This window comes from Rhinolophus sinicus, linkage group LG03 (assembly GCF_036562045.2).
Source record: "Rhinolophus sinicus isolate RSC01 linkage group LG03, ASM3656204v1, whole genome shotgun sequence".
NCBI lineage: Eukaryota > Metazoa > Chordata > Mammalia > Chiroptera > Rhinolophidae > Rhinolophus > Rhinolophus sinicus.
In genome coordinates this window covers 69,802,208-69,821,050 of record NC_133753.1, presented here as the reverse complement: position 1 = coordinate 69,821,050, position 18,843 = coordinate 69,802,208, and the positions used below count along the sequence as shown (strand labels likewise).

Below are 18,843 nucleotides of genomic sequence, written 5' to 3'. Positions count from 1 at the left end.
AGGAAGCCTTAATATTGAAAGCTAATGAAATAATTCAATCTAATAAGCATTTATGGATTACTAACTAGCCAAGCAGTGTGCAATGTTCTCGAAGTTCAAACACGAAGAGGCATGGTCCCCAACTGCCTGGAGCTTTTAGATTTGCAGAGAAGATAAACATAAATGACTATCGTGTAATGTGAACCTAGAAAGTTCCTTGGCAACAAAGTCAAAGGAAAACTTTTGTCAAGAAGAATTAAGAAAAGTTTAAGCCAGAAGGTTCTGCTGAACTTGACTGAATTTTCCTTTGGGGCTTTCACTAGGTGAAAATGGAAAGGGTGTTTTAAATAAGGGAAACAGCATGTGCTGAAGCATGAAGATGTGGGAGTTGGTTATATGTTTACATCTGTATTGGTGCAACACAGGGAAAGTATAGAGAAGTATCTGGAAAAGTAAACAGGCCAGGTTTTAAACAGCCAACGAGTAGCATGGAAAGAATTTAGGCTTATCTGTTATGTTGAATAACTAGTCTCAATGTGCTTAACGGAGGGATACTCCCCTTATGGGGACATATCAGAATTAGGAAGGGCCTTTTTCAAATAACACATGTTACTTTTGGAGATTCTGAAATGACCCAAGTCAAAGTGATTGCCAAAACTAATCCACATCGTGACATCGTGGTGTCATACTCTCTCAGCTGTGTTTAGAGCAGAAGAAAGATCCAGAACAGTTACTGTTGGTTTCAACTCCGGCTGCCCATTGGAATTTCTTGGGGAGCTTTAAGGATACCAGCGTGAGGACACTATCTCAGACCAACTGAATGATGATGACCTGGGGGGACGGCCCTGCCCATCAACTCTCTAGGTATTTCTAATGAGAACCACTACCGTAGACAGATAAAGATAGTGCCAGTGAAGGAAAAGGATGATTTAAACAATGAATTAATTGGGATTCTCTCTTAAACATTGTGAATTTGAATCTTGCTTAGAAGGAGATGGATATAGATTAATAGACTATTGCAGGTGGGAAGAGGATGTGTTTAAAAATGAAAGAAATAGAAGCAATGAAGTTATAAGCAAAGGAAGGTCGATGAAACTTGGATAAAATCTGGTAGATAAAACTTGGGGAAGACTGGAAAGATGTCAAACTTCAGCACCTATCTCTTTTCACATAATATCTTGGGATAAATGCAGAAAAACAGGTTTTTATTTTTTTTAATTAAAGTTTATTGGGGTGACAGTTGTTAGTAAAGTTTTTTAGCAGAGAGGGTCGGGGAGAGGGAAACCCATAATGCTTCATATGTCCTAAAGAACATTTATCTAAAAAGAATGAAAGGTTTGTATTGTTTTGGCTCCATGTACAAGCACCATGTTCAACGTGAAAGTAAAAAGCGCTGGAAAGAGAGTTGATCGGGTTTAAATGCATTCTGTTTCCTTGAGCCTTAGTTGCAATTTTGGATGTAAGGGCCTGGACTTGACATTTCATAAAGATTCTCAGGATCCTAGGTGAACATTATCAGTAGTACATGATGACCCAACAGAAAGTTCTAATCTCTGTATTTGATTCACAGAGTCATTAGCAGTCCTAGACCTGGCTCTAGACACAGGAGGAGAAACAGCACATGGTTTCCACGTGCTAAGTGGAAGTGGTACTCAGGAAGTAGAATGAAAAATGCTGTCAAAAGCCAGTTTTCCCAAGGTCTTGAATCATGGTGTGCATGGACTTGAGATTCTTCATTGGTAATAGAGCCAGGCACAATTTGCAATAATTGATAGGATATGGATGGATACAGAATGAATAGGGTACTTACTACTTTAATCACTTTGAATTACTACCGTGTTTCCCCGAAAATAAGACCTAGCTGCACAATCAGCTCTAATGTGTCTTCTGGAGCAAAAATTAATGTAAGACCTGGTCTTATTTTACTATAATGTAAGACCGGGTCTTATATTAATTTTTGCTCTAAAAGATGCATTAGAGTTGATTGTCCGGCTAGGTCTTATTTTTGGGGAAAAACGGTATGTAATGCTGAGTTTCTGAACACAACCAAGGAAAAATCAGAATGATCAAAGGGGTTGTGAAACAGGGAAGGGCAAAGGTAAGTTGTTTCTTTACGTGGGCCATTTAAATCTTAATGGTCAGAAGCGTTGCTTACCATAATCTCAGTGTATCGATATGGAGTACAAGGAAATTCAATATTTCCTTCTTATTTGGTAATTCTTCCTGTCAGTGAATACAGTTTGTGAGAAAGCCATTCACGCAATCTGTGCTTAGTAGTCAGTCCCCTTACCTTTGGTGTTTGTGTCAGAGGAAGGATTGAGAGGGGACACCACCTGCAAAGGCCACCATGTAAGCTCATGGTCCTAGGTAAGGCAAGACATAATGTAAGACTGGATTCCAGGACATATCTAGGGGAGGGGCAGGAGCCTAACGTGGAGAAAGTTGGCAGAAAATAGATGAGAAGAGCATACTAAAAGGTTTTCAGTGTCAGTCTGTAAGTAATGACCACAATTTGAAAGGATTTTAAGGAATAAACACCTGCTTTTTTTTTTTTTTTTAGTCCTCGTGGAACCAATGGGGCTAACCTGGGATGGGAAAAATGAATTAGACGGCTCTGACCATTGTCCAAATAAAGAGGCCCCAATGAAAAGTTGAGGCAGTGGGGATGGAGGGAAAGGAACAAATCCAAGAGATTAATGAAACTCGTTGATAAGCAATATGTTGGGAATGAAAGAAAGCGAAGGACATCCCGCATGACGTCCTGATTTCCAGATGTGATGATTGGGAGGACGAGGGTGCCATTAACTGCAAGGAGGAATTTCAGAGGAGGAACAGATTAAGGTGTGGCAACGGTGACTTCATTTTCAGACATGTTGAGTCTGAGGTGGCTGATTAAATATGTAGGTAGACCAGTCCAGAGGATCGTTGGAAGTACAGTTTGAAGGTACCAATTCGGAAGTTACAGAACATGAGTACACAGATGACCCAGAGAGATTGTGTAGCTGACCCAGAGAAGGAAAAAATGGCAAGGAGGAGGCCTGGGGAACAACATTTAAGGGATGAATAAGGGAAAAGGAATCCACAGATTAACTGGAGAGAGCCGAGAAGAGGGAGGCAAATGAGGGTGAGTAGAGAGGGTATAGCAGAAGTTCCGGCAAGCAGAGAGAATTTCAAGGCATGGCCAATAGTCAACTGGAGCGATGCAGCTGAGAGGACAGAATCACTGAAGAGTGTTGACCAAATGTAACACTCAAATCATGAACTTTCATTAAGACAGTGGGGACAGAAGCCAACTAATTGATTGAAAGGTAGATGGATGAAAAAAACAGATAAAGCAAGAGTTCTGTACTTTTTTCCCCAAAAAACTCTGCTATGCAGGAAAAAAGGTAGGGTGAGAAAGAAAGGGTGACAACTAGAAAGGATTGAAGAAGGATTTAGATACCCTTATTTTTGCTTTAGAAGGGTACAACATGGTCCTGGGGAGCAAGCTGAGTCGAAAGCAAGTTGACATGGCCACTGGCCTCTGTGATCCATCAGGCAGCAAAGAGACAGTAATAATGATACCAAGCTTATATAGCACCTACTGTGTTCCAAATGTATATATGTCAATTGACATACATTAACATATATCAACTCATCTGCTTCTCATCACTGCCTTGTCAGGTGGACTCTGCTGTCATCCCCATTTTACTTACAAGAACACTGAGGTACAGAAAGGTTAAATAACCTTCTCAATTTGCACCCTGCCCAATACTTTAATCAAATGCCTTACAGAGCCACCAAAATGGTATATAGGCGTATATCTCAGCTTCCGCAGATTCAGAAGATGGATGGTTGAGAGGTGGGGAGCAGGGCCTTTGTTGTAGATACAGGCCAGTCGTGTAATAAAGAGAAAGTTTCTCTGTGGAACATGTCTTTGCAACTTTTTCATATTATTAAGAAGTTGAAGATTGAGTAAAATAATTGGCTTGTGAATATTATTTGACTCTTAGTCTTCTTGGAGGAAGGTTAGTCGGGAACAACAAGAGTTAGTTTGCTGTGGCAGAACTGAAGTAGTCACTACAATGAAATTAAAAGGTTGATGAGTAAGTTAAGGTTGGAATCAGAGCTGAGATATGGGTGGAGGAGGACAGGGGAGGGAGATGGAGGTGGAGATGGGGGTAGGATGTTGAAACAAAGATTATCTTGATCACGTAGTTGAATGAAGCTTGAAATTACTTTCAGGCATTTGGTAGTAGAACTCACGAAAGATTGGGTAAACGTTTGTATTTGTAGTACGTTGTTTATCCTGACTGCTGAAGCTTTTCCTAGTTTTGTGGCCATCATTTCACAAAGGTGGCATTATTTGGAAATTTTTAAGAATGATTAGAGATCTGTTAGTCTCTTACTGTAATGTTGTCATGAGCAAGAGTAACTAACAGTAACATTTATTCAGAACTTAGTATGTTTCTGGCATAATGCCTGCTGCTTTATAGGAAATATCTCATTTTATCTTTATAAAAACCCTAGAGATGGTTCACTACTATCCTGTCTTTGCACTTGAGGAAACTTGGGCTTGAATATACTAAGTTCCCTATCCAAGGTCATAGAGCTAGCAAGTCACTAAGCCAAGATGTGAACCAGGTACCAGTAGTGTGAGTCCAGAATGCAGACACCAAACCCTCTGTGCTACATGAGAAATAGATGGTGCTCTGAACCCCCCAATTATTTCCCGAGTTGGCTTGGGGCTGCCATGTCCATGTATGAGAGGATTAGCTTTAGAAAAACACTGTCTCTGGCTCTACTGATGGTAGTGACCTGTGGATTGTTTTTTTTAGGGAAAAGGTGAACCTGGAAAAAATATAGTTAGAAGTGTCTTAATGAAAGTAGAGAATCTTCCTATGTCTTCTTTACCTTCCCTGACTAGGCCATTCAAAATATTTCTTTACCTTTTCAGTGCAAAAAGGATCTGCACTTGTATACACTTTGGTATTCTAGATATTTGTGGGCTGAAATTATATAGTGAAGAGAGTTTTGTTAGCCATGGGAAGGTTCTTGGGACAGTCACTGAATGTAACTATTGCAGTGGTTTTTATCCATCCATCTTTTTTGTACTATGTACCTGCTGTGCTGCCGGCTGGGATACAGAAATGAAGGCAGGTACTGTCCCTGATTTCATCTTGTGGAGTTTATAATCTGATGGGGAAGGCAGAAATTAAATATGTGCACTGGAAATATTTAATTACTGTTATTGGATTTGGGGAATGTTAATAAAATTATAAATTTGATTGCTTCCCAGTTAACTGTATTAGGCTAACTGGCTATGAATGCTGGGAAATGGATGACGTTGTGACTGGCAGTATGCCAGCTCTGCGCTCATAAGTATAAAATCATACCCTCAAGGCTTTGAAATGACTGACGAGATAAGTATTAAAAAGGCCAGTGTCATAAAATGTAGTTTAAAATGCTGGGTATGTAGAAGAGAAAAATAGTAAATCTTAATATATTTTCTCATTTCTATGCACTTATATTGCTTATTTATTGTTATATTGTGAATGATTATGAAACAGACAAAAATGCTTATGGGCAGCTTTGATATGGAAACTTTTTAAAAATACGTGTGCGTCATAGTTTCTACTCACAGCTTTTGTTTCTGCTGTATTGACCCGGAAACCCTGTAGAGGAGACATTCTAAGGACGACTGTGAGAACAGTAGCCTCCAAGCCAGAAGGATCTCCAGATCTAATTTTTTTCTTAAAATTTTGTTTTTCCAAACCAAATCCAAAAGTAATAAAAGATACATTCAAGCATGTTCAAACCTTTATTAAAAGTTTTGTCTTGTGTTTGATATTAAAACCAAGTGAAAGTTCTTGGATGACCATTTTACTTTAAGTCTTAATCCGTGATAATTATTCCCCATGAGCTCATATTGGATGAAATTCTGCTTCTCCAACTGTTTAAGTCTTTGGAAAATTCATAAAGTGAAATTTACACCTTGTTGGATTCTCAAAAGAACGTCTCTGTGCTTCCCTGCATTTATGTGGGCTGTGCTGTGGTGGCATGGGGACGGTATTGCATTTTTTTTTTTCTGATATTTGTTTTTTTATAAGCTCTTTACTTTCTTTCCCACCGCACAGGCTCAGTTTGAACTTCAGGCCTTTCATATCCGGGGTGAGCATGCAGTGATAACAGCGAGACTAGAAGAAACCATAGAAAACCTCAAACACGAGATAGAACACCGATGGCGAGGAGGATGTGAAGAGATGAGAGATGCGTGTATCTCCACCGATGACGACAACCCTCCAAAGACCTACAGAAATGTGTGCATCCAGACAGACAGAGAGACTTTCCTCAAACCCTGCGAAGGTGAAGGCAAGACGACCAGAAGTAACCCAATAATACCCAAAAAGCTAAACATTTCCTCTTTAAGCCAGCTCTCTCCCCCAAGTGACAACAAAGACATCCCTGCACCGCTGCAGTCTGTGGAAGGCGTCTCATCAAATCAGCAGAAGGCATCACCTCCCCCTCCCGCACCACCCCTACCAGCAGCCATCCCTCCCGCTCCTCCCCTCCCACCTGGACTTGGACCTTTGCCACCAGTCCCTCCGCCACCACCTCCGCCACCTCCTCTGCCTCCAAGCGCTGGACCTCCTCCACCTCCCCCCCCACCACTTCCTAACTCAGCTGCTCTGCTCAGTAGTGGGGGGCCTCCTCCTGGTCCAACACCCCCAGGACTTGTGCCCCCACCTCCTCCTGGACTCTTCTTTGGAGTCGGCCCTTCTTCTAGCCAGTGTCCTCGGAAGCCAGCCATTGAGCCCAGTTGTCCCATGAAGCCTCTGTACTGGACTAGAATACAAATAAGTGATAAGAGGTAAGCTCAACTCCCCTGGCCCATTCTTAGCTTGTGAATTCCCAGACTTTTGCACAGTGATGTTTTATTCTTACCAGTTTAATTTCTGCATAGTGTAGCGCTCATTCTCAAATGTGGTACAGTGAAAGCCCTGGATAAACAAAGTTTTGGGGAGTGTTTGGGGGAGAATGTCTGTCTCCACCAGGTCTTATCTGTATTTCATATGGATTGATGCTGGGGAGAAATGATGTGTTCAGTGTCAGATCCTTCTTTAGATAAATATTCCATTTTACAGACCAGAAATGAGTCCGGGTCTAAGAGCTTTCTCCACCATCGCTACAGTTAGCAAGTAATCATAAAGACATTGCCTGAATCTATACTGCAGGTTCACTGAAGATTTTTAGAATTATCTGTCTTGTCTTTAGATGGTATCATTAACCTAATGTCTGGTGTCTAACAGGTATGTGTAATTTTTCAATAAAAAACAAAACAAAAAACAGATCTAGCTGAGTCATCAGTTCTTCAGGTTAGAGGGGAGTCTTAAAATACAAACTCTCTGCTTGAACTCTGGTTCCCCTAGCTGTTCAGTGCCCTTACATTTTATACCATGTTGCCCATCAGAGAAAGTGCCAGTGTGTGGATAGCTAAAAAGCACCTTCCATTTGTATAGCTTGTTAAGCTAAATATGTAAGGCCCCAAAGTACGGTTATTTGGAAACTTCCATGCAAACAAATTTGAATAGGATTTCTTCTGCATCATTTCAGAGCCTGTCAAGAGGACAATGAGAGATGTTGTGTCACTTCTTGACTACTCTCTAGGTTTGAAGTTCATTTGCTTGCAAAGAACAGAAAATATAGAACACATTTTTTAAATTAAGGTTTTTGAACTTATTCACAAATCAAGATGTGGTGGTGAATTTTTCAATTTATGTAACATTTTTCTTGGGGAACGCAGGATATTGAATAAAATAACATCCAATTCACAAGTATAAAGCAACTGGAAGTCACTATAGGAGAAGTGGGGGGGATACCTTAAAACTAAGCATATGGCGAACTAAGTTGATTATATACTTCATATTTGGCCCATTTCCTCTCTCCAAAAAATAGGGCCAAGAGTTTATGTGGGGAAAATCCTGATTTTTAATGCCGATACTTTATAATTTCCCAAATGAATGGTAAAAACAAAACCAAAATAAAACAAAACTATGAGATGATCCTGAAATAACTTCTACCATTAGCTAAAGTACGTACTAGTGTTCCCATTTAAAACTCAGATGACATTTCCTAAGAAATAATTTCCCAGAATATTTATGTGGAGTTGTGTTTCCTTATTAGTGTCCTCAAATTACTGTGCAGCCTTTCCAGGGTGATGAATCCCACCTGGCAGCCCTGGAGTAATGTGTTATGACAGCAGACGGAGCTGTCCACACCTGGGTCTCACTAGTCTGCTTCCATTTCATTTCCCACAAGGCTTCATGAGCAACCAACATCACAGACCACAGCCGCGGTGTAACAGGGCCTCTGGGGGAGATACAGGCCCTTCACCCACCTTTGGTGCAAGGTGGGACAAAGCCAAGCTGGAGATCATCCTTGTCTGTGTTTTTCCTTCCTTTATGTATATGGCCATTTTGAGAAAGAAAACAGTGAAATGCTCAAGCTCTTACTAGTTTTACCATAAATTTAGGGCTTCAGTTTTGAGCAACATGCAAAGTATGATAGATGAACGTACTAACTTTCTTGAGCTAGGACATCAGGAGAGCCCTGCTTGGTGAACATGATTTTGGGGGTTGAGGAAAGGCTTCCCCAAGGTGGTGTGTGGAGACTCAACATGGGCACTTCTGTTGCACCACACACTTCGTCTCTTATTTTGGGTACCTCAAAATGTTTTTGTACCTCAGAGCATGACTACTTCTTTTAAACTAAAATGGTCAAAAGATTCTGTATAGTATTCATTTATGGACAAGAGTAAACTTATTTGGGATGTGTTCTTTTAAAGGAGATGAAACGGTGTTTTAATATTTTGTCCCATCAGAGGGCTAAGCACTTTGTATACCGTGGTACACGTGATAAATTTTGGTTTTTGTCTTCTGGGGAACCAGAAGTATAATATTAATTTTCTCCATTGCATGTATACTGCCTCTCATCCACCTAGATTGCTTTTCACTACTAACACGAACTGAAAGCAATTGTTGCTTTCTTTGGTGTGTGTTTTCTGGTTTCTAGAATAGGGAAGGGACATTGAGTTAAAGAAACAGCAATTCTCTTCAATCTACTTTTTCAGCTTCCTAATATCTATGTTCCTAGTGAATATGTTCTCTTCCCCCCCTTTTGTTTTGCTCCCCAATCCTCCCTCCTCCCCTGACTCTCCTTCTTTCCCTACCCACTCTTTCTTCCTTCTTCCTCCTTCTACTGCCTTCCTCTTCTTTTTCTGAGCTAGAATTGTATGTTCAGTGGTCAGAAAAGAGTTGACCACAATGGCAGATGATCCACTGTGAGCGAGTCCTTGTTACTGCCCCCGCAGTGCCAGTTACCCCCAACTCACCGAGTGGTGGCATTCCAAAATTCTTCTCCTCATTGTTAGAAGTGTATTTTCCCATAGGAACAATGTTGTACATGGTGATACAGTGCTTCACCTGACCGCCAAAGCCAATTTACTTCAGAATATGAGTAAGTTATAGCACTAGTCATACTGGCCTGAGCTCAGAGTCCTCAGAGCTGGGGCCAAGCATTACAGGTGCAGGAGATGGTGGGGATAGGTCTGAACAATCTGCCTTATGCATCCCATCACCTCCCTCTAAGTACCTGTATGAAGCCCAAAGCAGTAGCCCCTAACGGGCTGCGTGCTGCAAAATTCCCTGACTGTCTTCTCCCATCAAGGTCTCCCTTCCTGAGTGCAGCTGAGATAAGCACTTAACATTAATGGTGTTAACTGCTTCAAATGGAACTTAAGTATTTGGTGGAGAGTGGTGGCTGAGAAAGGAGCACATGGACGTATCATATGTACTTTATTAGAAATCTTCTAGCCCTTGGGTGATGATTTCATAGGTATTTATTACATTTATTAGTTATAACATACAATTGTATGTTATAACTTACATATGTCACATATATACTCTTAAATGGCTTGAATATTATATTGGAAAAATTGTAATTTAAAAATGTGGAGAGAAGTGAATGTGGCCAGAACCAAAATGTCATTATTTCATGGGAAAGGCAGACATATAGCAAAATGTGAACATGCAGATCTGAAAAAACAGTATTCCCAACAGGTTTGAACATGAAAATCACCTTTTAGTATCAAAAAAGTGTGAGGACCATCCCATGTAATAATACATATTTTAGTTTTCATTGAGAAAATACATAAGGTAAATACTTATAGATATTACGGGTAATAACATATACGTATATTTGAAAAGCAATAAATACGGAGATGAGACATTATTTTTTTTTCTGTCTATGGGTGGGCATTAAAAGTGTTTTAAAATAAGATAAGAAACTAAGAAAGTGGACATTTGAAAGAAAATGTGTTCTGACTGAAGGAAGCCTGGAGAGGAAATCACCTGAGTCAGCTGTCAGAGGCAGTTCTTCTGTACCCAATTTTCCATATCTTTTTACCTTTCTTTGTTTCAAAACTAGGGTGCCCCTGTTTTTCAAAGACAAAACAAAACAGTCTCCCCATTGCTGCTTCAGTTGAAATCCCAGTGGGGGCTGGATCCGTGGAGTTTTTTGGTTTGTTTGACTACTGTCGTTGGGGCAGGGTATTATAAATCAAGTATTTCTAAATGAGCACAGCCTGTTCACACATTATGGGTCCTGCACTGAGTGGACCTGAAAACCATATAATGCTTAGCATCATAATCCCAATTTAAAACCAGCAGAAGAAATCCAAAGAGAGGGTAAATCTTCACCTTAGTAATCCATTTTCATTCTAATTAAGAATCATCCCATCGGTGTCTTAAAATGGATTATCTTTCAGTCTTTATATGATGCCCATTTTTATCCGTCATGGAAATGCCACAGACTAAGGGAAAAGCAGCTTACAAGGCCTCAGTAATCTGAATCCCAGGATTTCCAGTCCCACAGTTTTTCTAGATCTCTCTCTCTCTTTGATTGTGTCTAATGACCATTCTGTTTTCAAAATGTATATTTGCTTTAATGTTCTATGGTACATTTTGGCTTTTAGAAAAAAAATGTGACGCCAAAACCTTTCCTCCAAGGTGTATTGGGGGGGGGTGTGTGTGTGAGTGTGTGTGTGTGTATTTTTTAATGAGTTAAAAAATGAATTACAGATTTTATTGTATTTTATTCTCTTCTGTTTTGGTTCTTAAGTTTAACTTGTCATTTTCTCTTTTAAGCCAAAACGCTACACCAACGCTGTGGGATTCCTTGGAAGAACCTGATATTCGGGATACTAGTGAATTTGAGTATTTATTCTCCAAAGACACAACTCAGCAGAAGAAAAAACCTCTGTCAGAGACTTATGAGAAAAAAAACAAGGTCAAAAAGGTATTGAGTGATTATAGTAATCATTGTAATTATACGTATTTTTTGTCATACATGGGAATCCGTTATGTGCTGCTGGTTTGCTTTCCCTCTATTTTCAAAACAGGTTTGGAAGGTTTTGAATCACATAGGACAAAAAGGAGCCAGTAGTTGAGAATGTGTGCTTGCTATTTTGGTCATATCATCTGACTTCAAGCTATTTTCTTCTTATTTATTTATTTTTTATTTTTTTTTATTTTTTTATTTTAATTAAAGTTTATTGGGGTGACAATTGTTGGTAAAATTACATAGATTTCAGGTGTACAATTCTGTATTACATCATCTATAAATCCCATTGTGTGTTCACCACCCAGAGTCAGTTCTCCTTCCATCACCATATATTTGATCCCCTTTACCCTCATCTCCCACCCCCCACCCCCCTTACCCTCTGGTAACCACTAACCTATTGTCTGTGTCTATGAGTTTTTGTTTCTCATTTGTTTGTCTTGTTCTTTTGTTGTTTTCGGTTTTATATACCACATATCAGTGAAATCATATGGTTCTCTGCTTTTTCTGTCTGACTTATTTTGCTTAGCATTATAATCCCAAGATCCATCCATGTTGTCACAAATGGTCCTATTTCATCTTTTCTTACTGCTGAATAGTATTCCATTGTGTATATATACCACAACAGCTTTATCCATTCATATTTTCTTAATTTAATGTGGAGTTTTTTTAGCCATTCCAAGGGAAAGAAAAAAAACTGTGGCTATTTAAATTTAATTAATAAAATTGCATGAAATGAAAAAAGGCAGTCCTTCTGGGGCACTGGCCACTTTTCAGTTTTGTTCTTTGACAAGTGGCTCCCATGTAGCACAGATATAAAATGTTTCTGTCATTACAAAAAGTTCTATTGGATGGCACTGCTTAGGCATCTGGGATATGTTGCTGAAAAACAAAACAAAACAGAACAAAGATTCTTGCCCTGTGGAGCTTATATTAACAATCAACATTAAAAACAAAAAGTAAACCAGGTGACAGAGCAGGGTAAGGAGCATCAGTTTGGCACGATGGGGATGGAGCTGCAGTTTTAAATAGAGTATACAGGATAGTCCTCACTGCGAAAGGTGACATCCGAGCAAAGAGTTGAGGACCTAAAATCTGAGGCCACCAGTCAGCCTGTCAGAAAACGAGTTCGAGATTCTCAAGCAGTCAGATAGCTGTGAAGTTGAATCACAGCTGTGTCAGTCACTGGCTATGTGACCTAAGTCGAAGTTCTTCCATTCCTTGCCTCGGTCCCTTAACCATCACATGAGATGATGTCTGCTCTGACTGTTGTTCTAAGTCATTATTAATGAGGTTTTATAGACATCATGCTCAGCCTAATGTGTGACACACATAGTCAGCCTTCAGCCGACGATGGCTACTATTGTTTTGCTGCTGTTGCTGCTACTACTGCTGTTATTTCTTAGTATTGGTGTTTTGATAACAGCACGGAGGGTGTTAAGGAAAAAGTAAATGAGGTGGTTCTGCTATTGATTTGCTATGTGAGCTTGGGTAGGATGCCTACCTTCTCGAGGCCGTATTTTCCCTTTTCTGTAAAAGAGGATTAACAATATCTGAGTCTACCTGACCCACCAGGATGTTGTGACATTCAAATGTAGGAGGGTTTGAGGACGTGTTTGGAAAAGTGTGTAATATTTAATGAGATCATCGTCAACTCTTCATTCTTGAATCATATAATGGGGTTCATCTGTTGGTTGATATCTCAAGTAACATTAGGATTATGAAATCAGCTGTGCTTTATAGGAGAGAAACGTGGCAAAAGTCTGAATGCAGTTTCCTGTGAATCAAATTAGCTTTTTCCCACTGACTTGAATTATGAATGAAAATCGTGATCAGAATTTTTCACCTCTGCAGTCCATTGGCATTGTGTTTTCACGAGAAAAATTTGGTCCATATAGTAATTAAATTTCACAATAAATCTTTTAAAAGGACATATTACATGGAACAATTTGAAATTTTCTACTAAAACCATTAGTTCCAGGCAAAAAGTCAACTGATCTACTACATAAAATGTATGCCCACGCATTTAGAGGTGGAAACAAGCGTGCTTTATAGGCCAGCTGGCTTTTTAAATGCCATCTACAGAAACCGAAGATTATAGTTTCTATATAAAGGGTAAAAAAAGAATCTTTATATTCCAAAGCTTGCTTCAATTCGCCACTTCCAGGAAGCCTTCCGTGACTAACCAGGAACTCCGCTAAATGCATTCTTAGGCAACGTCATATTAAACTTAACTTTGTTCTCTCTTTCTTCACAGATTGCTATTATGCACCTCTTTTGTTTCTCTCTCTGGATGCTTGGTAACGTGTTGCTTAGTCATAAAACTAATTATTTTTGTTTTGGTAAATGAATATTTTTTTAAACATCAAAGCATTTGGTTGTTTATTCTTATTTCTTATCTCATAATCGTTTGATTCAACAAAGGATTTTCACTAAGGCAGTTAGTCCTTGGTGTGTTTATTTTGTTTCACTGTCTGAGGAGAAAAATACCCTTCATTTGAACTCTTTAATCCTTCTGAGCTGTGGGGTTGCTCTTACCCCATATAATCTACGCATGTGTAGTCTCCACTTTTTCCTTTAAGTAGAGGCAAGAATGTAGGTCTGCTGGGCTTGTTGCTTGAGGCTGCTTGGAGTTTTCAGTGAGATTTGTGGTCTACCTTAGTGCTGAGATTTTAAGTTTTAAAGCAAATAGCGGGCTGAATCAAACACCAGAAAACTAAACCTGCCTCCTATAAGCCTTCCCTCCATGCCTGTGTTCAGATTTCCAGCATCAAGATGGATCCCTGGGTCTCTTCCGAGAGTCAGATGTTTGTTTTCTTTTCTCTTAAAATAAAAATGAAAGTGTATTTTAGAGGTTGCGAGCCGCTGAGGAGTTTCAGCATTGGGGCCAACGTCATCAGCTTAACCACAGAATGGTTCCCATACCACATGACCAGGAAGACACTTGCCAAATAGGCCTTCTATAATGACTGAAGTGGAGTACATGTCGGAGATGGTAATATCCAGCATCCTTAGTCTCGGCTGTGGGGGCTCAGCCAGCACTTAGACATACAAGTGAACGTCTTTGAAATGGCTTTCATCCCTCTTCACATTCCATGTTCCCCATTCAGAAATAACTGTCAAGATTCTGCTGAACTCAGGTTCCGTTTCCTCTTCTGTACTAGCATTTGAAGTCCCCACCAGTGGAACTGGATTAAAGTAAACAGATACATATGTTCGTACATTGGGCAGGTATCCTGTTCTATAAGATCATATAGTCTAAGAACTAGAAGGAACCTTACCAATCATCTAATTCAGTACCCCCATTTGGCACACGAGACACTGAGACCTAGAAAGATGAAGAGGGAGTTTGCACACTTTTAACTAGGAAGACATCAGTCATGACGAACACTTGAAAGGATGTACAGAGCCTCATCACGTTCATTTCCCTTTTACTTAAGCAGTCATTTGCCACACTGATGACGTGAACAACATTTATTGGGGTGATTGATCTGACATTTATAAATGAGAGTAGCTGTTATTAAATTCATCAACAAAATACAGCTCCTTGTGCCAATCCCAAATGTCTCCAACATTGTGAAATTATCCAGTTTTCTTCAGAGTCTTCCCATAGAAAGCCAAATCTCTGAATAAAAAGATGTTTTACGTGTAACTCCAACAACGCAATAATGTAGGTTTGGAGCTGTTTTCCTTTGACTCTGTCCGTATTTTCAATATTAGCTATATAAATAAATACTAACTCTCACAAATTTGTATTGGACACTCAAGCATGTGCCAAGCTCACTTGTGACACCAGACCACTCGGCCACTGCAAACATAGCAACCACCAGACTGAGAAGCAGAGTTCAAAGCATCAGCTCTTTGTTGGCACCACCGACACTTAGTACTGTCTCCTATTTTTTGCTCTGTGCTAACCTTCCGAGCAAATCATTTAACTTTCCCACACTCATTCCTTCTCTTATAAAATGAGGAATAACCACTCTTTACAGGGTTGTTATAAGGATAAAATGAAATCATGGTTAGGAAAGTACTTTATCCTTTAGAACTATGTATTCGTCTCTTAGTTTATGCACTAATGTGAAGGTTTTGCAAAGAAGTTCTTGAACATTGTTGATTCCCACAAGGTTGTCGGAGGTCTTAATACATTAGTATATCGATTCCTGAAACTATTTGCAAATGTTAATCTCTACACCATTCCTGCTTTTCAATATTTATAGGATTCTACGTCTTCCTCTAATGACACATACAGACAGCTAGTAGTTCATCTTGCTTTGGTTTATATAGCATTTTTGCACTGTAAAATAAGAGTTTCCACTGTCAATATGCCCACAGTTACACTGCCTCTAAATTACATTTGTTTCTGGGAAAGGTAGGTCAACACCTTGACAAGGAGCCAGAAATCTGCCTTCATTGTCTGAGATTCTTTCTCCTGGTGCCTGTCAAGGAAGTAGCTACTCTGATAAACTTTCCAGTTGCTTTCTAAACTTGCCCAACAACTTTCCGAAAATCAGCAAGACCTGCCAATAGTCTTCTTCTTTTGAGATGTCATGATCTCACTTTGAATTATAAATAATTTTCTATGCTTCTTCCCTTCTCTGTAAGATACATAAAATCATTCCTCTCCTTCAGCCTCTTTGATAGAGATTTCTTAAGAATAATGAAATAATGGCTCTTCCCTGAGCACTTTGGGGTGGGGGGTGGCTGGGTGGGGAGAGGTTGTGATGGTTCAGCAGACAGGAGTCTGTTGAAACGTCCTGGAGCCAAAAGCCATCAGTTGTAATTTGGTCACTTTGGCGAAGATCATAGCTGTAATTCTCAAATCCCAGACTCGGTGTCTCAGTTTAGTGGGGAGGGGAGAAGGGTGGAAGGAGAACATTGTTTGGAAGCCTGAACATAAATTTATAGGGTTTCAAAACCTGTTGCCTTCCAAGTTTATATAATTTCAGCTTTTGTGTACAAAGATAATTTCTCTAGCTGCCTTGGTAAGGTATGTGCATCTCCCTGCCCCCCTGTCCCAGGAATGGGGATGAGTTTGCAAACCCCTTTATATTTCTCATGGGTTTGAAAAATGAACAGTGAGGTTAAAGGTTATCATCTATAGAAATGAGTGAAATAAGTTGCCCGTGTGTTGATTGCACCAATAGATGACCTTGAGGTCATTCATTAGTGCTATGTCCAGATTCCTTGAGTGATAGCTGGAACGACCAGGGCTTTCCTATTCTTCACCTTAAAGGGCCCTGACTGGCCAAATGTACTGAAAGCAAACAGGAGCATTTCGTCTATGACAGGCATCAGTTTACAAAAATTCTGTCTTGTAAATTTTATTCGGAAATAAGATGGCCCCAAAAGTTAAGTTGTGCTTTTACTTCATTTGCTTATTGAAAAAAGAAAAAGGTGGTTAGAACTTGTCAAGTACAGATATCAATGATGCCTTCAGAATGTTGAATCTGAATATTATTCTTGGAGTTCAGCTATGTTTCTCTTGTTGGCTGTTAAACAGTAACTTAATCGGGACTTGCAGCTCCAACCAGTGGCGGTATCACTGGGATGCTCATTGCCTACCCCAAACCACAAGAGGGCACCTTAGAATGCTGAGATGTAGAGCTAAATTAGCTTCTGTCCCAGCGCACTGAGAAATGGAACCTACAAGAGAGTGACTGCCCCTCTGCACCCTCTTTAGTCTTGTTAAATCTCTTTATTGTGGACCATGAGGCCAAATTTCACAGCAAATTATCCACACAAAGTATTGGGAGCCAAATGCATATTAGAAAGGCTTGGAGGTATTAGTAGAATAGAAATCGCTAGTAGGCATAGTTCCAGTGCTTGGAATGAATGACTGCAGTATAAAATTTATGAAGTATTAGACTTAGCTCCTTTGGGATTGATTCTGGAAACACACACACACACACACACACACACAGACAACTTTTTAAATCTTTCATCTCTAAAGGGAGTGAAGATTTATTTGACTATAGATTTGGGATTATCTAATTGGAAAACAAAGAAGAATGATTGGAGATTACAAGATAGGCTCTGAGAGAACCATTATAAGTATTTGCATTTTTAAAAAGTATTTTTCCTTTCCTTCTAGCTGAGGAAAGTTTTGAAGCCTTGCCTGAATTTTCCTGGACATCATTCATTTATGATTAATACAAGCTTTTCGCTAAGACTATGACATGGGCTGGGGCTAGACAGTAGCTTCAGGGTGAGTGCCAGTATTGGTACTTTGATTGTGGCGGTGATTCCTCCGGCCTCCACTTCTAAGCTTGGAAGTAGGTGAGAAGATAACAAGAATAGGCAGAATCTTATATGTATGTTTAAGTCACAAACCCAGGTCACGTGGATGCTTTTGCTACGAAATTCATAAATGCTTTGCAAAGTGCACACATCTCCAATATACACAAAGGTCAAAACAGCCCCTGCACACCCATGTGTTCTCACAGGTACACATTTCATATGGACAGAGAAGTCTCGATAACCTTGGATTTTCGTAGTATCTTTCAAGTGAAGATTTCAATAGTAATAATAATACTTAATGGTAAGCTCCTAAGTGTTTTTCGGTTAAGTGCTTGGCATGTATTCACTTATTTAATGAACACAAGAACCCAGCAGGATAGTTACTATGACTATTCCCATGTTGTAGGTGAGGAAGCGGGAGCCTAGAGGGGTTACGTACCTGGGCCAGCATCACGCAGCTCTTAAGTGGTAAGGAAATGAATCCAGCCACAACCGCAGAGCCTGTGCTCTTAGTTCCCTGACACATGGTCTTTTGGTCTGATTTGAACTTCCAGCCCAGATTTAAATTCACTCAGAGAAGTCTGAATTTTCTTCCCTGGTCCTTGTTTAGTGACCGAATCACACTGGCTTTGGTGTCAGTAGACCTGATTTCCACTTCTAGTTCTGATCTTAACCAGCTATTGCATCTTGGGCAAGTCCTTTAAATTTCCTGGGTCTCATTCTCATCTGTCAAAAGATGAGAGCTTTAATTAGATGAATTCCAACAATCAGGCCATTACTTCTACTTTGCAAATGGGGACACTTAAGACCCACTAACTTTTGTTTTGTTTATTAAAGGTCAGATTGACAAGAGATTCACACGTGAACCAGCATCTCAGCATGTAGGTCCAGGCACGATCCAATAGATCAAGCTGCCTGACACCGCTGGCACCATATTGTATGAGTATGTGGGAGCTTGGGGAATAATTGTTAGATTAATTGTTAGGATTTTAATAACATGTGCCTTCCCTCCCCCCCCCCCACCCCCCGCCCCCAGGTCTTAAGAGTCATAAATGTATTGAAGAATTATTTTAAACTAACTTTCTTTATGTACTGTGGTACTGAAGGACTGGAAATATCATGGGGAAAATGGCAATAGAAAAGCTCCAAAGACCTCTTTTGGAAGGTAACTGGTAGTTAGCTGTTGTCGTGTGTCCAGGCATGTAACCTCTCTGGCCTTAGTTTCTGTAACTGTCATGACACCTGGAATGG

At 39.8% G+C, this 18,843-nt stretch overlaps 1 protein-coding gene across 4 annotated transcripts in view; it reads left to right on the top strand.

Moving 5' to 3' along the window:
* Nucleotides 1–18,843, top strand: part of FMN1 (formin 1) — a 379,042-nt gene that overhangs the window by 185,510 nt on the left and 174,689 nt on the right. For all 4 annotated transcript variants that reach the window (XM_074327935.1, XM_074327933.1, XM_074327934.1 and 1 more), the window contains 2 exons: nt 6,096–6,829; nt 11,163–11,313. In XM_074327935.1, coding sequence (XP_074184036.1) covers nt 6,096–6,829; nt 11,163–11,313 — 885 coding nt within the window. The remainder of the gene's footprint in view (nt 1–6,095; nt 6,830–11,162; nt 11,314–18,843) is intronic.